We start from the raw sequence: 25853 nt of genomic DNA on the forward strand, positions 1-25853 counted from the left end.
TAGCAATGGGCTAAAATGACTCAGTTTTTGCATTTATCCAGTTCCAAGAACAGGTCAACCAATATCGTAGCATGGGCATGTATTCGTTTATTAAATTATGCACATAAATTACATGTAAAAAAAATACCTCAGACATTCCAACATTCACTCAGAGGTGAACTGAAGAAGCTTCTCGGATGAGAGAGGAAACATCTTCAAGAAACTTAAAGAAGTCCAAACGCTTTTGTTTCCAAGACCACTCAGAAGAGAGATTAAGCTGACGTACGTGTGCCAGTAATTTAAACACAATTATTACTCTCAAATGACATAAATCAAATATAAAAAAAGGATATTGTGTTTATGAAATGGTGATATCAAAAACCATCAACCATATCCCTGTGTAACTCCTAATGAACCACAACATTTGAATCAAAAAGAAGCAATTAGACCGTCTGAAAGTTCATTGTTCACTTCCTGAAGTAACAACCAACATCTGTAATTTAATGTAAATATCCAGAGAGCCTGTCTTCTCCTTGATAATAGTAGTATATATGCTGTGGTTTTTGGTGTTAAAACTGTGGGAGCTTAATTAGAATATAACGTTTATTAACTCTACGTTGAACCATTGTTATTGCTATTGAAAACGTGATATGCAGCTTTTAGTTCTTATGACGCACCACAAAAAGATCACCTGTGTGAAAGAGTTCATGATCTCAGAATAGGTAGAATCACTGTGAGGAGAGAAAATAACTCTTGACATTTTCTGAAAATGTCACAGATGATTTGTAGAAAAGAGAAAAATGTGGTTGAATACAAAATGATTCAGTTCAGCTCACTCTTTTTTTCAAAATTATACTAATATCATTTGGTACAAAAAAAAGGATATAAATGGATGAATCAGATCAGCTGAAAACAGATAATATGTCTGTGATTGTTGTGTGCAATATAATATTTGAGTGCTTCTTCCTGTGATCACAGATGGTCTAGACTTAATATCACACTGATTGCATTATTGATATTCAAGTGGAATAATTTCAGAGCTTCTCTTTAATGTATTAAATTACTTGTTTCATTCAAACTCCTCTGCATCTTAACAGTACTTTGTTTTTTCTTAATGCTGTTCTTTTTGCAGCATGGTATCTTAAGCTGGCAGTGATTTACATTAGTCTTTTCATGGAAAACACGTGACAGATCGCAAAGAGGAAGGCAAAGTTCTGCAAACTCGGGGGATGCACTGAAGATCCCGGCGGATGGTGGAGTCACTGAGATCCTCCTATTAATAGAGCTCTGAGATATCTAATTTGCACTGAAACAAAGGGGAATTAAAAGCTTAACACCACCTCTAAAATGAGTAATGTACATAATATAACAAATATGATAGTTCCCATTTTTATGCTCATTTAGTAAGTAAGTGTTTTTTTTATTTTATTTTAAATGTTAATGTTTAAAATGTCATTTTGTTTTTACATACTGTACGTTTAGCTCCTGTCTAGACCTTTCTAAAAGCCCTGCCCTGGATTGGTCACCTAGTACTACATAAACAATACATTGGTTACCAATCATGTGAGTAGAGCTGTCAGTTGCTAACAAAATGCCAGACCTCAGCCTAACACATTAGACGAGAACGCAGGGAAGCTGACCGCTGTCCCTGTGTCATTCATTCCCATTCACTCAAAGACTTTTGATAAAATGATCTGCACGAATATAAAACAATATTTTGCTCATCATCCATGTAAAGATTTTGTAACTCATACTATAGTCAAGCTGACTGTGATCAACATCAGTGCAACAGAGATCTCAGCATCTCCATAGACTCCCTGTGCAGCTATAGGAATTTTGCCATATCGTTAGCTTCATAGCATAATTGCCTAAGTCATTTGACTAAGTCAATGACTTAGGCACTTATGCTATGAAGCTAACGATATGTAACTTTTGCACATTAACTAAAATATAAACTCTAGGCTGAGCTCTCCAAAATGGGACAGCAGCCTCTGTTGTAGTGGCTTGTTTCTAGCTAAACATGACATGACTCTGACATGCTGCTGCTGTTTTAAATCTTTGAATTTAAAGTGTTGATTGTTTCTCTGTTAATAAGTGAGATAAAACCTAACTTTTAATTTGTGGTGTACTTTTGGGGGAGACACATAATATCAAAAATTTAAATGCACAAAAAAAATGTAAGGAAGTGTTTTCAATTTTCTTGCGTTTCGCTTGTTTTATGTCCTCTATGTATAAGTGCGTTAGTGTTTACTTTCAATCCATGTCCAAATACTGTTTCTATTCAGTCAAAAAAATAGAGAAAAATGATGTCCAATTTACGGACATTGTTCCCAAGTTCTGTAATGCACTGTATAAAATGGTGTTAGCCATCCTAGCGCAACTTGCATACAGCAAGCTTATGACCCAGCAGTTCCCTTTAATCGAGAACTTTGCAGAAAAAAGGGGAGAACTCCCTTTTAATGGGAATAAACCTCCAGCAAAACCAGCCTGAGGGAGGGGAGCCATCTCCCTCACCAGGTTGTGGTGAGGAGAGAACGAAGGGAGGAAAGACGAGCGCAGAGAAACAACGAATAAAATCTTGAGGCTTTAATTTTAAACTTCACCCAACAGACATTTGTGACCTCTTTCTTATTCTAACTTTTGCTCTTGCATTGATGCACAAGTGGGTTGCCTGTCTCTATAAAGGGACTGCCCCACATATAGTGGAGAATGCAGTACAGTAAATCTCTCTGACTCAAAGAGGTTTTCCAGATCAGGTCTGGATGCAATCCAAACAGGATGTCTTCAAACCAGATGGCTGAATGTCTGCCAGCAGTTTCGATCAAGTCGTTTACCTCATTCGACCTTTCGGGCCTCCATAACCTTTCTTCAGATTTGTTACATTAAAAAAATTTTTTTAAAGGTTTTCCATCTTCTCTTTCAGGACAAAGGACTCTCCACCACAGGAGTGATGTCTTAGAGACCGTAGTGCTCGTCAACCCTTCAGAAGGCACTGTTTTATCAGAGGTAAGAGCAGCATGTTCTGAATTGCTGTTCTTTGCTGGTTTACGTTTATTGATGTGAGAAAAGGAGATGCTTATAGTGAGTTCATCTGTGTTTAGCAGTCCTATTTTACCTAATTATTTTACCTAACTTTCCTTTATAACTATGGGGGGGTGGCTGTAGCTCAGGTGGCAGAGCAGGTCAGCCACTAATCAGAAGGTCGGTGGTTCGATCCCAGGCTGCCTCCTGGCTGCATGTCAAATATCCTTAGGCAAGATACTAACCTAAGCCTACTGGTGGCGCCAGTGTCCGGCAGCCTCGCCTCTGTCAGTGCACCCCAGGGCAGCTATGGCTACTGTTACGATTCGATGTTGTCAGTGTTTTGTTTTAGGCATGACTGTTATGTGTTTCCTGTTTTACTTTGAAGGTCTGTCTTATCTCAGTGTGTTCAGTTTACGCTTCCTTGTCTCGTCAGTTCTGATTTGCCCCAGCTGTGTTTCCCTCCTGTTGTCCATTCCCTGATTGCTCCCTCTATGTATTTAAGCCCTGTGTTTCAGTTTGTCATGGTCGTGATTTCCCCCTGTGTTGTAAATAGTTTGTTGTATATAGATGTAAATAGTTGTCTATACTGTTTTTACTCAGTAGCTGTAGGGGTGAGAAGCCATTTTTCTTTGGGAACCTTTTCTCCTGTTTTTGGTTAGGGAGGCAGGTAAGACACCTGTAATTTTTGTTTGGGGTTTTCTGTGAAGGTAAGCCAGCTGCATTTAATTTCTAGAGTTTTTGTTTGTTGTTTTGGCCATGCTCACCCTGATGCCTGCTACCTTTTGGGACTCAATAAACTGACTGGCTGTTGTGAAATCCATGGTAGCTGTTTTTTGTTGGTTCGTCCTCCTTAAGAGCAGGGAGTGGGGGGGCATTTTTCCTTATTTTTATTTTCCTTATGTCGCACGCCGGTTCCCTGGGCTGGGGTGTAACATAAATGGGGTCTCGTCCATTCGCTGGAGGGTCCGAGGGAGGGACCGCTTCAGCCTTCCGTCTGGCTTCGCTGGAGGGTCCGAGGGAGGGACCGCTTCAGCCTTCCGTCTGTCTTCGCTGGAGGGTCCGAGGGACCGCTTCAGCCTTCGTCTGTCTTCGCTGGAGGGTCGCTGGGGCAAATCAGAACTGACGAGACAACGAAGCGTAATCTGAACACACTGAGATAAGACAGACCTTCAAAGTAAAACAGGAAACACATAACAGTCACGCCTAAAACAAAACACTGACAACATCGAATCGTAACACTACAATGTAGCTTGCTATCGCCAGTGTGTGAATGGGTGAATGACTGAATGTAGTGTGAAGCGCTTTGGGGTCCTTAGGGACTAGAAAAGCGCTATACAAATGCAGGCCATTTACCATTTTATGGAAAACCTCTTTGAGGATAATGACATTCATGAACTTTTTAACTTCTTCTGGTTTAGGTTTTAGCTGTTACTATTCCTTCCATAGTTTATCAGAACCATAGGTGATGTAAAATATGGATGTACCCACTGTGATTTCACCGACTAGTTTGGCTGCCCCATGTTTTTGGAGGCAGAAGTTACTATATATGGACGAGAAGATGAAGCCCTAAGCTACCAGCCAGTGCAAGCAAACTTAGTTAGCAGTCAGCATCTATGAAGCCACATTATTTGTCTGATAATTCCATTAAAAGGGCTCCAAAAATGCACAAAACAGAGTTCCAGTTCAGCGACACCATTTAGCAGAGATGACGCTTAGCAGACACACAATCAGCGACATTTGCATTTGTGCTTGTTCTGCTGACACGTGTCAATATGATCACTCCCCTTATCCGCTTAAAAAAAATTTCAACCTTGCCAGTTTTTTATTGCAGTAAAGTCGGACATTTTAACATGGGAGTCTTTGGGGATTAGCTATGTTCTGGAACCAGCGTCACATTTTGTGTTCAGCTCCAGAGGTTTCTGCTTTCATTGTGCTCAGATGGTTTTCAGACATGTTTGAGCAGATGTATGTTAACAACTATGTTGAAATTAAACTATGCTAACAGATGGAGATTGTTTTCTTCTTAAAAGTCCTTTTTTAAATGGCAGACCTTTCCACAGATGTTAAGCCATATTACATGTTTACCCAAATGTAGTGTGGAATTGGCGAGGTTATGACTGCTTTAGAGTTCCCAATTGGTAGAATAAGTACAAAGGTTCTGGGGCAAAGCTAAAGCATAGTGGTGAGGCCACGAATACACTTAATTCAAATTCTTTATTCCATGTCATTTTCCTCAGTTACGTTCATCTCTTTATTGCACACAAATTTGAGTTGTTTCTATGACTTTCTATGACACAAAATAAATTATTTCAGTTGCTTAAATCAAGTATTCGGCATTATCTTTTTGTCCCTTTTGAAAGGAAAGAAGCGTGAAAAAAATCAGGCCATTAATGTTTAATCTTGTTAACCTTGACACAGTTTAAGTGAATCTTTATTTATCACTAATGCAGGTATTTCTCTATCTATCTTGGCTGTGTTGGCTCCCCTTTAACTGTCCTCTGTCCCTCTCTGTCCTTTGTTCCTCTGTGTGTGTCCCAGATCCAGTCTTTAGTCACAGACTCAGCAGGACACAAGCTTCTGGTCTTGAGTGGGCAGAGCTCAGATCACGGTGCCCTCCTCCTTCAAACTGGTGTTTTCACCTCCCAGACCTTTTCACGTGTCTTTACTGATCCTGGGGTAAGCCATCTACTGTTCTTTGGTAATAATGAAACGAATAACAACATTCAGATTTTGCATTCACAGTTATGTGTGTGGTTAAAAACTGTTTACTCTCAAAGGACAAATGCAAATTTTTATCAGTTGTAAAATGACTACAAAGACAAACAATATGTATAACTGTATATTTCACAAAAGATGATGAGAATTGAAAGTATTCCTGTCCCAACTTTCTAAACGTTCAGTTTTTAAAAAAGATCAAAGCTCGCAAAATTAAATTAAACAAATAAATATGTTAATTAAGTGAGATAGAAGGGTGTTGCACAGAGTTCAGAGAGGAGTTCAGACAGGCTCTGGGTAGTAGGGACGAGTTACCAGATGACTGGGAAAACACAGCTGTAGAGGTGAAGAAGGTGTTTGATGTGTATGATCTTCTGGACAGAGGAAGAAGACTTGGTGGTGGAATGAGGAAGTAAGTTAAAGGAAAAGATTAGCAAAAAAACAAAACAAAGTCGGATAGTTAGGGAGATGAAGAAAGTAGTGAGACTAGGTGTAAAGAAGTGACAAAAAGAAAGGCTTGTAGTGAGTTGTATGTTAGGCTGTACAGTAAGGAAGAGGAAAAGGATGTGCAGCAAGTTAGGGTGATGGAGACAGAAGGACTAGAGGTCTAGTGAAAGCAGACGATAGGGTGCCAAGAGAAGAACTGTGGTACTGGATGGGTGGAAACGAGTGTCAGGGGTGATTTGTGACAGACGGATAGCAGCAAGAGTGAGAGGGGAGGTTTATTGAGATGATAGTGGGACCTGCTATGAAGCATGGTGTGGAGATGGTGACACTGAAGAAAAGACAGGAGGCCAAGCTGGATGTGGCAGTTGAAAATCTTAAGATATTCATTGGGTAGTACCTGGATGAACAAGATTAGAAATGAGAGAGACGTTTCAGATTGAGCGGCTTGGAGACAAAGTTAGAGACACAAGGCTGCGGTAATTTGGACATGTGCAGACAAAGGATGTTGAAGATGAAGTTTACAGGTAGAAGGAAAAGAGGAAGACCTTAGAAGAGCTTCATGGATGTAGTGAAGGAGGACATGCAGTGTGACAGGACACCCGTAAAGGGAACAGCCGAAAGAAGAGGAAGAAGAAATAAGTCAATCGATTATTAAATAAAAAGCACTATAAATAAATAAAGTCGTCTATTAATTTATATTTAAAAAATCTGTATAATTTACTTCTATATTTATTTGCCTTTGTTTTATCATAAGTTCACTTTAATTATAAAGTATTTTATAATGTATTTGTTTGCTAATTATTTACCCTTCACTTTGTTTCCTGTTTGCTTCCTTAGATGTTTATTTATTTCTTTTTACACTTTTTGCATTTCTGCATTATGGAAATGAGGGCTTGTCATTCAAAGTGTGCCATGGTGTCACCTTTGTTGATCAATGCCAGGCTCACAGCAGAAATGACTTCCTTTAGTCGGGAGATTGCTGAAGAGCTGCGGCGCTTAGCTAATCTAGCTGAAAATAGTGCAGTCAGTCAGGACTATTTACTTTTTCGTGTGGATGCTCTGACTTACCGTCTGTTTCAATTAGCAGCATACATGCACACACAGCTGAACCTTCAGTTTTAAATAATTTTAAGCAAGTCATTGTCTAAGCATCTCATTACAACACAAAAATAATACAAAATCAAATTAAAAACTGAAATCCCCAATTGCCTATTTTTATTTTCTGTATTATTTATTTATTTATTTAGGCAGTTTTGGTGGTTCGTTTAGTTGAAATATCATTTTTGTCATTTCTTCCCTTGACATAAGAGTTTATGTTGTTTCTATGCGTATGATCACTGACTCAGACATGTCTGGGTGTGCCTTTCTTGCAGGTCAGTGAATTGCTGGGCACATCAGCCCCCAAGCAGCAGGCTACACTTACTGTGTCCTGCCGCGGGGAGGTGGGCTGGAGCTCCCTGGGACAGCAGCAGACCCTGCGGGAGTTCTTTGAATACAAACTAAACCCTGAACCTGTTCTGCCCAAGATGGAGGGTGTCACAGAGTTCACAGAGTACGTCTCTGAAACCGTCGATGTCCCTTCACCTTTTGACCTCCTGGAGCCTCCCACTTCTGGAGGCTTCCTGAAACTTTCCAAGCCATGCTGCTACATCTTTCCGGGCGGAAGAGGAGACTCTGCTCTCTTTGCTGTGAATGGCTTCAACATCTTAGTGGATGGAGGCTCCGATCGAAAGTCCTGCTTCTGGAAGCTGGTCCGCCACTTAGACCGCATCGACTCAATACTCCTCACACACATCGGCGCTGACAATCTCCCGGGCATCAATGGGCTTCTTCAAAGGAAGATAGCAGAACAGGAAGAGGAGCAGTCACAAGGCTCCACCAACTATAGTGACTGGATGAAGAACCTGATTTCTCCTGAACTAGGTGTTGTGTTCTTCAACGTGCCAGAGAAGCTTCGCATGCCAGAATCTAATCTTAAAGTGAAACGTAGCATCGAAGAGGCCTCGCTTACTTTGCAGTACCTTAACAAACTCGGCGTCAAGCCGGAGCCTCTCTTTCGAGTTGTCAGCAACACCATTGAGCCCATTACACTTTTCCACAAGATGGGAGTGGGCCGGTTAGACATGTACATTCTCAACCCCGTCAAAGACAGTAAAGAGATGCAATTTTTAATGCAGAAGTGGGCTGGCAACAGCAAGGCCAAAACTGGCATTGTGCTGCCCAACGGGAAAGAAGGAGAAATATCTGTGCCCTACCTGACTTCAGTCACAGCCTTAGTTGTATGGCTTCCTGCCAGCCCTACAGAAAAGATTGTTAGGGTGCTGTTCCCCGGGAATGCGCCACAAAACAAGATCCTAGAGGGCCTTGAAAAATTAAAGCACCTTGACTTCTTGCGCTATCCTGTTGCCACACAAAAGGACATTGCCTCAGGAGCTCCTCCCTCTGTTATAAAACAAACCAAGTTAAAACAAAGAACAGATAGCAAAGAGAGTCTCAAATCCTCTCCGAAGACCACTGCAAAGGCCCCAAAGAAAGAAGTCGAGGGGCAGGATGATGTGTCAGCCACCACAGAGGCAAAGAGTGACTCTGTGAAAGAAAACATATCAGAGAAAAAAGAGGAGAAAAAGCCCACTAAGACTATAAAATCTAAAACTGAAGTGCCAGAGAAGAAAAAAATCATGAAAGAAAAATCACTGAAAAAACATTCCAAGGAAAGAGTGTCAAAGATGGATGAGAAAAAGGACAAGGAAAAAAAGGAGATCAAGAAAGTGAAGAAGGATGACTCTGCCAAAAAAGATGACAAGAAGGATGCAAAGTTCAAGGATGACAAGAAGAAGGACTCATCCAAACCTGAGCTAAGAAAAATTACTAAGCCTGACCTGAAACCACTTACACCAGAGGTAAGGAAGACATTACATAAAGCTAAAGTGTCAAGTAAAGCCAAAACTGGCAAAAGCAAAACGGTGAAGGTTGAACCCGCTGAACCCAAAGCAGAGGAGTCCAAACCTGAAGTTATACAACCTGAACCGGTAGAAAATGGAGCTGTTGAGGGAACATCTGTTCCCTCCACACCTGAAGACCTCACCAAGGAGTTTGAAGAACTTAAAAAGACTCAAGTTAAAACGGTTTCAGCAGAGCTGGTGGACAGCAATAAGGTCTCTTCTGAGCCGCAAGCAGGAACGGAAGAGAAAAGAAAACACGAAGAAGTGTCTGAAATCCCACCTGGAACAAAGTCCCCTGAAAAGGAAGCACCAGCCGCAGAACTCAAAGCTGAAGCTAAAGACGAAGACAAGGAAGTGACTCAGGAGCGAGAACTAGAAGACGCTCAAAGGTTTGAAGATGAGGGAGCACAAACTCAGGATGAGGATGAGGAAGAAGAGGAAGAGCCCCCAGCTGCTGTAAAGAAAATACAGGAGGAGGTGGAAGAAGACATGGGAATAGGAGAGGAGGAAGATGAGTCAAAATGGAAGGAGGCAAAAGATGAAGCATTTGATAGAAAACACGAGCTAGAGGAAATGGAGAAGTCAGAAACTCTCTTAGCCAAGGTTGTGACTAAAGAGGAGCAACAGATGATTCCATCAAGGGAAGAGGAGGAGGCAGTGGAGAAGGCTGAACTGGAGGAGGTGGAAGATTTAGATGTAATAGCTGATGAAGAGATCAAACCTGAACATATGGATGAAAGCAAAACCACAGAAATTCTGACTGAGGTCAAAGTGGAAGAAGAAGAAGAAGAAGAGGAGGAAGGCTACCTATCACATGTTGGAGGGGCTACTGCTCCTATAACCTCAGTAGCTCAAGGTGCTGCTGCAGCTGAACCCATGTCCTACATCCAAGATGAAACTATTCCTGGTTACTCTGAAACAGAACAGACTATCTCTGATGAGGAGATTCACGAGGAGGCAGAGGAGAGAATACCACATCTTCAGTATGACGTCGGTGCCTACGACATCTCTGTTCCAGATCAGACGGGTTCATTTGTAAACATCCACGGCATGAGGGAGATACAAGCTGCAGCCATGACAGAGAAAGGTTTTATTCCAGGTGTGCAAGAGCAAGTATCGGTGTTCACCAACATCATCACTGCTCCTCTGGCAGAAGAAGAGCATGTATCTTCTGCAACATCCATAACAGAGTACGACAAAATATCCTCCTTTCCTACATCTATCGCTGAAGATCAGTCGGTGGCATCCGTTGCAGCACCTCAATCTGAAGAGCCGCCTAAAACTCCAGGTCCCCTGTCCACTCCGCCTGACTCTACTCAAGGCAAAGAGCAGCCACTTTCTGCAGGAACTCTTTCACCACCTTCTTTGGAAGAAGACAAACAGTCCAAGTCTCCATCTGATGATCTACAACTTCCTGTTGCAGAAGTGCAAATGGCAGCTAAGGTTGTAGATACTCAGGAAGAGGAAGAGGAGGAGGAGGAGGAAGAAGACCAAACTCCTAATGTTGAAATTTCACTTGAAAAACTCCAAGAGGGCTACGCTTCAACCCAATTGTTGCAGGGTAAAGAGAAAGACATTGAAAAAGTTGCTAGCTCGGGGTCACCTGAAAAGTCTCTACAAGACCTCAAACCTGACCATCTACCAGTTGAAGAGGAAAATATTGACGCAGTTACACCTAAAGACATTTCATCTGTTGTGCCTACTAGACCTTTCGGATCCGACTCAGTGACTTCAGAGAGCGAAGAGCGTTGCTTCAGTCCAGATGATGTCACTGTGAAAATGGCCTCTCCTCCGCAGTCTGGACCCTCAAGCGCAGCTCACTCTCCACTTCGTCAGTCACCAGTGGAAGACAAGATGAAGCTCCCTGATTTGGAGCTGCAAAAGCAAGAGGAATTTGGCGATATAGTGACCACAACTGAGGACAAAAAAGGCGCAAAAGATGATGCAAAAACTGAGACAGAGGTTGATCAACAGAAAGCAGATCAGCATGAAGTAGAATCTGCAAAATCTTTGGACAAATTATCTGAAAAAGACATGAAAGAGGCTCCAGTGATCAAAGACCAAGAAAAAGACGCTTCATTCGCGCCAAAAGATGAAGGAAAACAGGCAGAAACTTTACCTGTTGTTGCACAACCTGTAACAGATGTACAACTACCAGTTTTAGGGAGCAATTCACTGGAATCTGACGACAGGCTCACAGAGAAAGAACCTAAAGTGCCTGAAACAGGTAAATTTCCAGACAGGGAGAGTCGTTTCCTGGACGACGATGATGATGATGATGATAACAAGAAAGATGATGACGATCATGATGATAAACCTGCAGTTAAAACCATCAAGGCAGAATGGGAAATGGAAAATGACGATACTTTACATGCTGAACAAATCAAGGAAGAACAGAAGCAGGAATCTGTCATTCAGGAAGACATTTCAGCCATTAAATCTGTCACAGATGAGAACACACAGAAAGAGGCAGTGATAGATGATACTTCTGATGCTAGACCTGTCAAAGAGGAAGTGGCTAAGGACACATTGACTGTTGATATTAAAGATGAATACAAGGAGCCAGAAAAAGACTACACCCCAGTGGCCCAAGAAGTAGAGGTAGAAACTGATGCTCCTGAGGACAAAAAACTTACAGATGAACAGAAACAGAAAGACGAAACACAAAAAGATGATTTTGACCTCAAAACCACAGGTGAGGTTAAGGAGACACAGGTTAAAAAGGAGGATGTGTCTGATAGCAAGATTTTGATGGAGGAGAAGGAAGAGACAGAAAAGAGTGACACCCTTCATAGTAGCACTTTTAAGATTCAAGAAAAAGAAGTCAAAGAAATCCACCTTTCAGATATCAAGCCTGAGAAGGAAGACATGGGGAAAGAGGGAAAGGAAGAAGATCTCCCTTTCATGGAGAAGAAAAAGGAGACTGAAACATTAGATACTAGTCAAGTCTTCAAAGATAATAAAGAGGAAAAAGAGATGGATAAGATAGATTCTTCTGCTGCCAAGCCCTTTACTGTTGAGCAGAAAGAGGAGAAAAAAGAGATTTTTGACATTACTGTTCCTAAAGTCAGCAAAGAAGAAGAAGACAGTATTAGCAAAAAAGATGAATCAGCCATTACTATAAAAGAAGAAAAGGGGCAAGAGATTAGTATGGATATTACACCAAGCCTTACCAAGTCAGAAGAAAAGGATGCAACAGTGTGTAAAGATGACTCTGTGGCTAAACCAGCCACAGAAAAGCTAGAGAAGGACAAAAAAGAGAGTGATGACACCACAGCTCCCAGGGAACTGGCTAAAGATATAACAACAAACATGGACGACGCTTACATCTTCACACCCACTGTAGAAGAGGAGAAGAAGGAGGGCATATGTAAAGATGAGACTCCTCCTGCTATTAAACCTACCTTGGCAGAAGAAAAAGATAAACTTACAAGCATAGATGAAATTTCTGGTGTTAAACCAGCAGGTGAAGAAGAAAAGCAACAAGAGGAAAGTAAAGATGCTGCCACCATTAAACTTACCGAGATGGAAAAAGATCACCTGACCGTATCTAAAGTCGATAGTTTCTCAGCTACACCAACTGAAGCAGACACAGAGAAAACACTTCAGACCGTCGAACCAGTTGTAGAAGAAGAAAAGGAACAAGTATTGAGTAAAGACGTAACTCCTTCTGCCATACCCGCCAAGATGGAGGAAGAGGATGCAATGATGAGCAAAGAGATTCCTCCTGTCAAAACAAGCACAGAAATTGTTGTAGCTGGTGCTACACCAGCAGCGCAGGACGAAAAAGACAGAGAAAATGGTAAAGATATTTGTGCTGTGGAATCAGCCACAGAAGAAGGAAAAAGGAAGACGACACGTGAGGAGGAAATGCTGACTGTCAAACTGTCCAAGGAAGAAGAGACAATCCAGGATCATAGTGTTGCTATCGAACCCACCAAGAAAGAAGAAAAAGATACAGACGCTATTAAAGATGTAATTTCTGATGCAAAACCCTCCATAGTGCAGGAAACCAAAGACACAGCTGGTGTCAAGTCCCTCACAGACGAGGTAAAGGAGGCTGAACTTAGAGATGCTCCATCAGATGTAAAACTCATCCAGGAAGAGGCAAAAGAAATACCAAAGGAGGAAACTTGTGATAAAGATATTAAAAAAGAGGATGAACAGATTATTTCTGAAGGGGCACCCATAAAGGAGATGAAGGAAAAAGACACTGATGATACCAACTTTCAACCCACTGAGGATGACAAAGTTGTGGAAAAAAGTGACATTTCTGAGAAACAAAAAATAAAGCAGGAGCCTAAAGAGCAGGAGAAGAGTGATACTGATGACCACAAAGCTATTTTGGAAGATTTGAAGGATAAAGAAACTGTTAAGGGTGATGCAACAAAAGAGAAAGAAGCCGACACCACTGACGAGCAACCCACAGATGCAAAAAAAACAGAACCATCTAAAGTTGAAACCATTAAGGATGAAACAATCGATACGGTCAAACATCACATTTGTGATGCAGAATCTATCAAACAGGAACCGGAGAAGGAGGTGTACACTCCAACAGTTTCTAAAGAAGAGAAGGAAATAAAAGATGATTCCCCTCTTGAGCCAGAATCTAGGAAAGATGATGGAAAACTAGTAGGTCTTTCACAGACCCAGCCCTTGGAAGAGGAGAAGACTAAGAAAGATTATGTTTTTGATATTAGTGATAAACATGAAGTGACCTCTGATAAGCTTCCTGAAGCAGATAAGAAGGATATTTTTGGAGCTGCATCAGTCGAAAAGCAGCCAGACTCTTTGGCAGCAACGTCAGTAAAAGATGACGTTTGTAAATCTCCTGACCAAATTTTAAAGGATACAAAAGAAAAAGATATAGAATCAGGGGTCATTATTGGTGTTGAAGACAAGATGGGAAAAGAAAAAGATGATACACATGTTGCGGAACTGAGCAAAGAACAGAAAATGGAAAAAGAGCAAGAAAAAGAATACACATACGAATCTGAAGGCATCACAGAAGAAAAGAAAGAGACAGCAGAGGACGAAACGATGATTAAAGAAAAGGATTCTGCCAGCGTAAAGACCGATGAGCTCTCAGAGAAGGAAAAACAAGATGTCTCTGATGCAGACCACACCAAAGAGGAGAAATGGGAGAAAGAGGAATTACAGGAGAAGGACATGGACAAAACCATTAAGCAACCTGCTCTGGTGCTCTCTGGAGAGGAAGTATCGGCATCCAAGTTAGAGTACAAACCTGCATTTGTGGTTCAGTCATCTGATGAAGACAGAGAAGATGAAGAGGATGAAGACATTTGTATGGGAGGAGCAGGTTCCAGACCTTTGTCAGTGGAGCCTAGAAAATCTGACCATGACATCTCTTCTGCAGGTTTGCCTTTAACCCAAACGGTACAGATGGGTGATCAAACAAAATCACCTACATCTCAACAGCCCACAGTGATTATACCTACACTTACAATGCAGGAACCCTCTATGGATGAGGACTTCAAAGAGTTTGGGAAAGAGGAGTCCATGCTTTTCCTTGAAGCAGACAAAAATATTGCAAAAATAGAAGCTACACCTGCACCACTCGCCAAGCCCGAGCCATCCTTTGATATTCCCACATCAAAGGAGACAACCTCTGCCAAAACAGAACCAGTGTCAGACTCATCTGAGAAAAAGCCAGCACTGTCAGCAATATCAAGCACAGACAGCCAACCTATGAGCTACACACTTTCAAGTACTGAAAGCCAATCTAGCGTGGAGGAAATGCCACATCAAGAGAAACAGATGCCAGCTGAGGTGAGCTCAGGAATCCAGAGTGCTCCAGAGAAGACAAAACTGGATGAGAAACCAGTAAAAGAAACAGAGAGAGAGATGGAAGGAGAACGAGAGGTGGCGTCTCCGGGATTATCACAACCTTGTTCGTATTTTATGCTGGACAAAGATTCTGAACATGTCAGACGCACGGCTGGCCCAGCAAAAGTGGAAAGTGAAAAACTGAGCACAGAGGAGACTGTCAGTGGAAGGCTTGAAGACGAGAAGCACAGCTTTGGCGCCTCTAAGTACGATCCATATGAAAAACCTATTCCAGGAGATCACGATTTGGACTCACAAGAAGTTTCTCTTGGTTTTGATCATGCTTCTGACATCTGTATTGATGATAACAGAAGATCAAGCCAGGCGGAAGCTGGAGGAGCCATGTTCCTCCTGGATGAGCAGTACAAAGAAGAACCTCTCTCATTCAGCAGAGTCGACTACAGCCCAGTTTCCCTCACAGAGAGCGAGCGAAGCAGCCACCACAGTCGAAGTGACTCCCCAAGATATGAAGACCGTGAGAAAGGCCAAGAGGAAGAGAGTGAGAGAGAAGAAAGGGCAGACACACCATATGTTGACAAAAGCTTTTCAGCTTTAGAGGTGCAAGACAACAAAATGTCTCAAGCTGCTGAGGCCTATTCTTTCACTCCAAAAGAAGACAAACCAGAGAGGTCAGAAAAAGAGAAAGATGACATAAAGGAAGGTGCTGCAGCAGCCTTTCAAACACAGGCACCAGTAGAAAGTGATTTAGAGTCCAGCAGTGCTGCTCTTCAATCAGCAGGCGTAAGACAAGAAATACCCTCTCCCTCATGGAGCCAGACAGATCTTGGTGAACAAGCATCAGGTACTACTTCACCTTTTGGAGAATTCAGAGAAAAGGAAGCAACAGAAAAAGACAAAGAAAAATCTGAGGAGTCACTCAAAGACAAAACTGACTCCTGCGACCATAGAGAGGGATCTCCATCTGGTCGGTACTCGCCTGCAGAAAAAGACATTTTACCTCAGCAGCCATCGGTGTTAGAGAGAGAGGATGCATCGAGTGATTCAAGGAGTCCCTCTTCGGCCACATTTATAGGACATGAAATTGATGATAATGTTTTGGCATCTGATTATAGCGAAGTTAGCAGTTCTGCTACATCTAAATCCTTAAGTTGTGCTGAAGGAAAAGAGAGCCTGATAGACAAAAGATTACTTGTTGAGGGAGAGGATTTTAACGTTGATGATGACGAAGATGAAGATGAGGAGGAGGAGGAGGATGAAGAAGAGGAAGAGTCAAGTGACATAGATATGGAAAAAGGTGCGAGAGAACAGTCTGAGAAGGAAATGTGCAGACGTAGCTCTGGTGACAGTGCTGGGTTAGCAGAGGTAGAGGACTCAAATAAAAAGTCACAGGTCCCTGACTCAACTAAAGAGGAGACTGTATGTAAGATGACACCTGATGATGCCTCAGCTTTTAAAGCCGTGGATAAAGAAGTCCAGGATGTAAGTAAAAAAGCACCTGAACCAAAACCAATTAAAGAGGAGGCCACTGCTAGAGATACAAGCACATCCAAACCTCCTGAAGCAGCAAGTAAAGACGAAGGCAGAACAACTTCATCAACAGACACGTGTGCGCAGAAAATAGATGAAAGCTCTGTTGCTCCAACAGTTACACCCAAACATACTGAAGAAATAAAATTAGAGGATACTGACAAAAAGCATTTGTCCCCTGAGCCATCCACAAAGAGGAGGTTGTCGTCAGCAGAGGGTGTTTCTTCATCTGATGTACTAGAATCAAAAAAAGGAGTTGAAGATAAAGAGTCTCCATCACCAGAGTCAAGTCTTTCATCAAAGGAAACCTGTCATCCGACATCCACGAGTAGCTTAACTGGCAGCTCTTTGGCAACAGACCAAACTGATTCTATGTCAAAGCCTACGTCCAGTCCATCCTCACCGCTAACAGGTAGCTATGCTGATATTGGACATAGTAGGTATGAGAGTTACTACAGTGAAGAGAATGGAGTAGCATTGAAGGATGACAGGAAAGACACCCTTGTGCTCTCAGATGCCTCCCAGCAAAGTGAGGATAAGTATTTAAGCCAAAGAGATGTCCAAGAAGGAAGTCAAGATGTGAGGCGTACTTCTGGTATCACAGAAAAACACGAGGACTCTACCTCATCACCTTGCCCATACACAAGCTTAACATACTCCGCTTCGACGTACTCCTCAACATCGTACAGTTATTCATATTCAGGGTCTACCCATCTGAGCCAAAAGCTGGGAGGCAAAGATGAACCTTATAAATTATCAACCTCTGAAGTATCTTTGGCCAAAGAGGAACCATCAACTGCGGCAGCGTCAACAAGTTCCTGCTTTGGAGGGTTTCAAAGAGACGAGTACATGGAGGTAATGACAAAACCTGAAACAAAAGAGTCCTTGCCCAGTCAGTTTGCAGAGAGCAAACCATCATCTCCAGGCTTGTCTACTACTGCCAAGCAGCCAGAAGATCAAAGTAGTTCTGTAAAGCCAGACGCAAAATCTTCTACTGACAGCTTTCATATGCTTGAACCTGTGTTAAAAGCATCCACAACAGCACCATTTTTACAAACTACAGGAGACGTTAAGGAGAGTTCATCCACATCAGAAGCACGCTTTGATGTCTCTCCCCTCCAAAGGGCTGACTCTTCTGACAAACAGTCCCAAGAGAAGGAACCTGATACCCTTGAAATGGAGGATGGCACCCTACCGTGTCGTATCGAATGTCAAAAAATCCAAGTAGCTGAGCAAAAACAGACTTTCTCATTAATAACTGAATCATGTGTCGCACAGAGTACAACATCCTCTGAAGAAACAAAGACAGTCGCCATTACCTCTGCAACCGCTGTGTCTAAACCTGATGCAACGGTGGAAACAGCTCAACAGGCAGCATCGGTCACTCCGGTGAGTGACACTGACACTACCAAAACCTCATGTGCCGTAACAGACCTGCCCAAATCAGAAGAGGTGAAAGAGAAACAATCGCAGGTAAAAGAAGAAAAGAGTGCTGGGGATACTGCACCACTAAAGGATGATGCCAAGGTGTCAGAAAAAGAATCAAGTGAAAAAGATGAAAAGGCAGACAAAATGAAAGACACTGAATTCAAACAGGTAATAGAAGAAAAGAAACCAGAGGAAAAGAGCATTAAAGACATCACAGAGGAGAAAAAAGTAACTTGTGATCCCAAACTGAGTGAAAAGGTAGAAGATGGGAAACAAAGGGAGGCCGAAATAGCGGAGGAGAAAAGCTTATTGGAGATGCCGTCTGAGAGATTAGAGGTAAGGAGAAAGAGCAGTATATCTGATTGGGAGCTTCTACAAAGGCCGGACGACTTTCCAAGTGCCCCCCCTCCAGGTTATGGTGATGATGATGAGGAAGGAATGGAGTGGATGGCAAGTGCCCACAGTACCTCAAAAGACACGTACCACACAGAAACATCCAGCAAAGGAGATGTAAAGACTGATCGCCCTTCGGATTTGAACACTGGAGCAACTTCCTCCTCTGAATCCCCGCCAGGATTCTCCTCCTGTGAATACAAACATCGCAAAGGCGAACTTTCTCCATCCTTCATCAACCCCAGCCCTCACCAGCTCTCCAGTGATGAGGGTGAAGTTGATTGTGGCAGTGGCCACTCCCAGGAAGGGGGTGAGGATGATCAAGAGCAGCACTCTGTGAAAAGGAGGTCACACAAGCAGAGGCGCCACCATGCTCAGAGTCACCATGGAGATGCCGGACAGGGACAAGGCCAGCTGCCTGGTGCAATGTCATCTGGTTTGGCTGTGACTTTAGCTGGTGAGGAGACACCACCGACATCAGTGAGCGAGTCATTGCCGTCACAGTCCGACTCTGATGTCCCTCCAGAAACTGAGGAGTGTCCATCAATAACGGCAGAGGGAAATCTGGACTCAGACGAAGATGCTGAGCATCTGCCGGTGGACAAATTATCTGGAGCTGGTGGTGGCCACCATCCTTCATCACCACGGTCATCTCAGAAGACTCACGATCCCCTTCCCGCTCCGATGAAGGACCCTCTACCCCACCCACCTCACCCAGATGTGTGCATGGTGGATCCAGAGGCTCTTCTCAATGATCACAGCAGTACAGAGAAAATTCTCAAGAAGGAGCACAAGACCACCAAGGGCCTGAGAAAGGGGAAACCCAAGTCAGCCTCTCCTGCTCGAAAGGGGGAAGTCAGGAAGAGGTCTTCTACTCCAGTGAAACAGTCTAAGGACTCTGCCTCGCCGCGATCAGCCTCCCTCAGGAGGAAGGACACAGACAGAAGCTCCAGGCTCATCAAAATGTCTGAAACCCATGGTTCAAGGAGCGAGATCCTCAACCCTGGGAAAGGCTTGGTCAATGGCATCAAGAGCAGTTCAGGTGAGGTTAATCATTAACATTCGGTAACACTAAGCTTTTGGAAAACCAAATTTAATCAGGAGAGCTGTTATTATCATTATTGCCCCTAGATATTTGACCTTCACTTTACTGTGTAATGCATATTCAGAAGGAGCACTTTAAGAACTTTGCACATTTACAGCAGGTAAAATAAGCATCGAACAAGTCACCAATTTTCCAAGTAAAGAAACTTCTAAAGGTGCTATTGACATAAAATTATCACCAGACGTCAGTAACAGCCCATCCAATCCACACACGCACAGTCTTGCTAAAATGTTCTCACTTGTTTCATCTTCATCATCCTGGTAGATGGCAGCAGATTTATACCTAGAATATCTTGGCACATTTTCCCATTTATCCTTCCTTCTGTTATATGAAGCAGTACTGTATGCTAAAAAACAGATTTCACCTCCCACCTCCAGACTTCACTGTTGGTATGTTTTTTGGTGAAATGCAGTGACTTTTGATCTCCATATATCGTGGCATCTAAAGACTTCAGTTTTGGTCTCATCTAGCCAGACTGAATCCTTCCAGTATTTCACAGACTTGTCTAAATGTTGTTCAGCAAACTTGAAATGTGCTTTAACATGCATTAACATTTCTTCAGCAATGGAGTCTTGTGTGACTCCATTGCCATGATACAGGCCATGGCGGTTGAATACATTACTTATTGTTTTCTTTGAAACAATTGTACCTGCTGATTCCAGGTCTTTCTGTAACGCTCCACAAGTACTCCTTGGCTCTTGGACAACTCTTCAATAAGGTTAAGGTCTTGAGAGAGCTCATTATCTAATTACTGATAGATTTCAGTAGGTGTCGTGACTTTCCATGCCTTTCTGCACCTCTTTTCTTAGAAAATTTATGATTTTTTTAATACTTATTTACCTGCTGTATTACTGTTTGATGGAAATAGCTTCTGGGTCTGAAAAGTGATGCCAGTGAAAAGGTTCCTTTAACCTGTATTATTTATAATGGCCAGAAGGGGTCCATGAAACATGATGTTCATATTTTTCATTTTGTATGCCTTCATCAGAGTAAAAAGAATGATTAAGCAGGGCAAGCTTCGTCAGACCTGTAGCATCTGCTTTCAAAAAGCCAAAGTGACAAAGGCAAAAATGCTCAAATTGAGGCTTCACAGCTGAAAAATTATTGGCTATGTTTGTCTTGAATTTTAAGTCTATGGCTGTTGCACACAAAACAGTGACATCAAGGTTGATTGTATAACAATAGAACTCATTACTTACAAAGCTTTTCTAAGAAAAATCACTTCAAGCGATAACTCCTCAGGTGGTGATAACATTAGCACTTCAAACAAAATGGAGAATGTTCAGGTCCCAATCGGATAACATTTAAAAATCCAAACAAAAATAATTTCGTCATATGAATGAATTAGATAATTATCTCACTTGATGAAAGCGCTTATTCCTTTGTGCATTTTCAGGAAAGTCATTTTTAATATTTGAATTCTTATTTTGTATCCTTGATCACTTCCAGGTAATAACGCCCAGAAATCCAGTTCGACTGTCCCCCCTGGACCACCTGTCTATGTTGACCTGGCCTATGTGCCCAACCACTGCAGTGCCAAGAATGTGGACCAGGAATTCTTCAAGAGAGTGCGGGCTGCATACTACGTTGTGAGTGGGAATGACCCAAGCAGTGGAGAGCCTAGCCGTGGAGTCCTGGATGCCCTGCTGGAAGGCAAAGCTCAGTGGGGCTCCAATTTGCAGGTATTTATCCCCTCGCTGCCTTAGCTTCAGCATCTTGTTCTCTTTTGATATTTTCTCACGTTTTCTATGACTATAATATATGTACTCTATAATATATGGATAGATTACATCAGCAAGAGTTGAGGCTCGGGTGTGAAATTTATGGTTTTCAGGGTTTTTATCGTTTTTATCGTTATTTTTTAAATCGTTTTTATCATTAACTGTTTCCCTGGGTCTTTTACCATGTGTTATGAATAAATGTTCTTTTTCTGGTACCGGTACTAGTTTTATTTTGCTGTATTTACCCGCAACACCTTAAAGGCCGGCCCGTGAAAATATTGTCGGACATAAACCAGTCTGTGGCGCAAAAAAGGTTGGGGACCGCTGGATTACATATATGAAGTGCACAGCATAGATTCATTACTTTGGGAAACCATGGCAATCATGGAATCAACACTTTCTTATTAAAGAAGTTGGTAGACATCTGAGCTAAAAGGATAATAATCATAATAAGGCTGATGACTTCACTGTATCCTGCAGAGCACCTAATGTGTACATTTACTTGACCTTGTGGCCCACAGCAGCAAATATAACTAGAACGTCATTCTTGTCTCTAAAGAAAAGACAGCTATAGCTCAAGTGAGCACATTATCAATTATCAAATTGTAATAAAAAAATTAAACGTTTGCTATTTTCATTTCCGACTCCTTTCTTATATTCCTATAAGAGTAGCTTTGTGTGAGTCACAGCTCAAAGTAAACCTTATTTATCTCACACAGTTAATTGTGTGAGATAAATTCAGGGGTTAATTGGTGCAGCCCCTCAATTAACCTACTGTCTAAAAAAAGCTGTTTTACCTCATTTCCTTTTAAGCCAACTTTCTTCTGATTAGCTGCTCCTCCCAACTCACTGGACTTAAGAAACCGATTGGCGATGTCATGATAGCCATGTCCACCTTATACGCTGTCTATGGTGTGCACAGCATGACCCTATTAAGGCTATTGAGCATTTAGAGCAATCTGAAGCCTGAGCTTTTGGCTCACATGGTTTATGAACTAAACATATTTAAGAAAACACACACTCGGCAACAGAGCACTTTAAAAATAACTGTGCACCTTGACGACCAAGGAATTCAGCTAAAGTTTTCCACAGTGTTTTAAAGTCTCCTGCTCTTCCTCTTGTTATCTAAGTCAGTCTTTCCGTCAGAGTGCCGTGCCATTTCTTTGACTCATGCATGTATTGTTGGTAAATCCAGTTTTGGCCTCCTGTTCTACTGCAGTCCAAAATTAATTAAGACAGTAAAAATTTTGGGTTATTTACCAAATATGTACATTTATTGCCTGATAGCGAATCTTTAAATTTACAGTTGATAAAATTTAAACAACTGCTTTCGAGCATAGTTGTAATTTAGGATAGTCCCATACACAGTGAAAGAGAGTGGCTTTTCCCTCAAACATTTGACACATGTGTTAGAAATGTTCACTGGTGCAATATAATTCCTCATCAGCAGTTTGTATGTTAACAGTTTTGTTCTAGTTTGAATAGATTAAGTATTTGGTTTTAAAGCGTCCCCGTCCCCGCTCCCTTTCATCTGTATTCTGTCACACATGTCAGTACTGGATTCACCACTATGCAGCAAACAAGGCTGTTCTTATTGTGAAGAATAGAGTACCCAAGATGGCATCATGGCAGCTCACATTGCCTATATTTTGATGATATCAGATGTTTTAATTGTATGTTTTTGAAAATATTTTTGACAAAACTCATATATCTGAGATTACTGGTTAATTGTCAGAAGATTACTATCCACGTACAAATCTCCATTTTTTGGACACCTTTTCTCATCCAAATTCTAAGCAATATATGATGCATCCATAAGAGGCAGAAGGGTGATATAGAGGGAGTATCTTTAATATGCTAATAAAATTTATATCACGTCTATTGTATTTCTAAGAAAAGGGTTTCCTGTTGTTCTTTTTTGTATTTCAGAGTCTGCCTTGAGGTGACTGTTGTTGTGATTTGGCGCTATATCACTAAAATTGAATTGAATTGAATTATAAGAACTGTTTTAGAGGTAGAGGCTCAGTCAGTCAAAAATAGAAGAGTGCAGAGCGTAACTGAGTGGATCAATAGTAGTACTTTCGGTTTGGACGCTGTCTTATACAGTCAGTGGCCCTGTGGCACGTATGAACAGCATTGATGATATAAGACATCTCTGGCAGGTAGATCTGTCTGGAGAATGGTTTGGAGACTATGTACTGTTAGTTAAAACACTAGCCATTGGACCTGTACAAATTCTGACTCCAGAGTCCTCTCCAAATCAATCTGTCCTACTCCCTTCCTGCCAGCTCGCCTCTCATTTCCTTTTGTTATATCTCTGTCAGGTTACTCTGATCCCGACCCATGACACAGAGGTGACCCGGGAATGGTATCAGCAGACGCACGAGAGGCAGCAAGACCTGAACATCATGGTTCTGGCCTCCAGCAGCACCGTAGTCATGCAGGATGAGTCCTTCCCCGCCTGCAAGATCGAGTTCTGAGCTTCGAGGGCACCGCTCCGCTTTTCCCGCCGCCAACAACCCCTCCCTCCTCATCATGACGTTAGAGCGAGAGCGAACAGTACTCTGCTTCTTCAAAGCTTCTCATTCTCTCATGGTACCAGTCTCAGACCCATTTTCTGCAGTCCTCAATACACTAGATTCTGTTAGTCAAAATTCTGGGTATATGCTTTGTGATAGTGGGGCTATCTCGCAAATAATACCGTACTTTTTATATTTGTTTTCTTCTGTGAGTTAAATGTCTGCCCTTACACATTTCTTATAGAAGCGCTAGCAGTTGTGGAACAAATTTAAATACTTTTCAAAAACATATTTACACCTGACAGATAAACATAGATCATTATCCCACAAAGGAATAATAATGCCACAGTTAAAGATCAAGATTAGTCACGTGTAGCTCTTACAAAGGTGACTCAAATTACATTGCAAAGTTAGACCTCCAAGTGGTCAAAACAAGTGCCAAAACACTACTGAACTAGGAATTCTCATCATCTCCAAAATGGTGTCTAAACGAATCCGTGATCAATTATTTCTTAAGATCATACGCAAAGTGTTTTTATAAGACTAGAAAAGCTTTCGTTTCTTAATCCGAACCTTTCTTTTCCATCGGCGTACACAGCAAAATGCATCCTTTGCAATTCAGCTCATGCTACAGTAGTGTTTTGATTAACTCGATAACGGCATAAATTGATGTTATGTAACAAAACAACAAAAAAGTTCCTTCTTGTGATTTGTGGTGAAGTTTTAGGAGGTGCCTGGAAAACTCTTTCTTCTTCTGGCTCTCACAGCTTAGCTGGTGCATGTTGCTTGTGTTTTAGCTCGGACTCTTCTGGAGAGAACTGCGTAGGGTTAAACCTTTCTTTAGCCGGCCTTTCAAGTGTGAAATGCAGTATAGTGTGGATAGACTACTACACTGTTTGGCTGTCTGCGCTCAAGTGATTTCAGTAGGCGCCAGGCAAAAGGGACGACGTTTCTACAGTAATCACATCTCTGCTGGGTGTTCTTCTTTAAGTCTTTATCACAGTCTTTGTTGGTTCTGTGTACTCCAGTATGCATATAAGATTAATGTTTCATATCAACACAGAGTTTCTGTTGAATAAATTATATATTTTGTGATGATTTGATCCTGAGGCGAACGCAGCGTTTTAAGTGAGAGGGTTTAATTCTTGTCATTTCCTCCTGTTTAGCTACAATGTACCGTCTCCGTTAGTATCACAAAGGGATGGGAAAGAAAAAAACACAACAGCAAGCAGTGACCTGTGGCAAATGTAGCAACAAAAGCTTGCCTGCTCGTCCCTTCAGTGGTGACGATATGCCAGCGGGAACTGCAGTATTTCTATTTATTAAGGAGGGGGGTACTTTTCACAACAAAAACATGTTACAGGAGGCTTCTTTCACGTGCCTTTAGAGAGCGGAGGATGTTTTATGGACATGTCAGCCATTTTGAAGCAGAGTCAGAAAAAAAAAAAAGAAAGAAACCAAGTAGAAAACTTTAAAACTGAGGACCAATCTCTTCATACACTAAAGTTGTAAATTGCACTGCGATATAGTACTCTCCCACTGCTCAAACTTTGGAACCGTATAATTCAAGCCAAGCATTAAATCCTCATATCAAAATACTACTTTCTAACCAATATGAATGTCTGAGAGCAACGTGTTGCACCAAATAGCAATGCACTTTTCTGAGGCGGGGATGGGGCGCTGTTTGAAGTCAAAGCACAGAGAGTTTGTGTAGTAGCAGAGAGGAAGTTTTCAATAATATAAATTAAACTATGTACAGGACGTTCCTCCAGACTGAGCTTGCTAATAGCGAGGGACGAGATCAACATGAAGCAATTGCCTGATGTTAGTCACAGTAATATATATATATATGTATATATATATATACATACATATATATATACATACATATATATATATATATAGAGAGAGAATGAGCATGAATGTGGGTTATGGTCACAGATATACTGTAGGAATGTTTTAGAAGTAGTTTTTTGTGTGCTTGAGTATACAGTACGCTCTGAGTAGCTGTTTTTAATTGCAGCATGGTTTTGGTTTTGTAGGCGAGTTTTCTGTGAGTTCACTGTGAAAGGTCTTTCTGCTTGTTTACAGCCAGACTCGAGAGCAGCTCATATTCACATTGGGCCATGTTTCATTTCCTAATTTATATGCACGTTTTTTAAAAGATATTCACAATTTAACCTTTAAATTTGGTGCTGCAAAGCAAATCCAATTCCGATTTACTTTTCAGAGGTTAATTTGCTCT

General features: G+C 41.7%; 1 protein-coding gene across 1 annotated transcript in view; it reads left to right on the forward strand.

Annotated features, from left to right (window-relative positions):
* map1ab (microtubule-associated protein 1Ab) overlaps window positions 1-25512 on the forward strand; it is a 51781-nt gene extending 26269 nt beyond the window's left edge. Inside the window, exons 2-6 of the mRNA XM_085412844.1 lie at window positions 2903-2985; window positions 5542-5679; window positions 7539-19305; window positions 20818-21050; window positions 23414-25512. Coding sequence (XP_085268970.1) covers window positions 7692-19305; window positions 20818-21050; window positions 23414-23569 — 12003 coding nt within the window. The 5' untranslated portion in view covers window positions 2903-2985; window positions 5542-5679; window positions 7539-7691 and the 3' untranslated portion in view covers window positions 23570-25512. The remainder of the gene's footprint in view (window positions 1-2902; window positions 2986-5541; window positions 5680-7538; window positions 19306-20817; window positions 21051-23413) is intronic.
* The last annotated feature ends 341 nt before the right edge of the window (window positions 25513-25853 follow it).

The sequence above is a fragment of the Rhamphochromis longiceps genome, linkage group LG7 (genome assembly GCF_057381845.1).
Source record: "Rhamphochromis longiceps isolate RC_006_pf linkage group LG7, R_longiceps_female_GT1.1, whole genome shotgun sequence".
NCBI lineage: Eukaryota > Metazoa > Chordata > Actinopteri > Cichliformes > Cichlidae > Rhamphochromis > Rhamphochromis longiceps.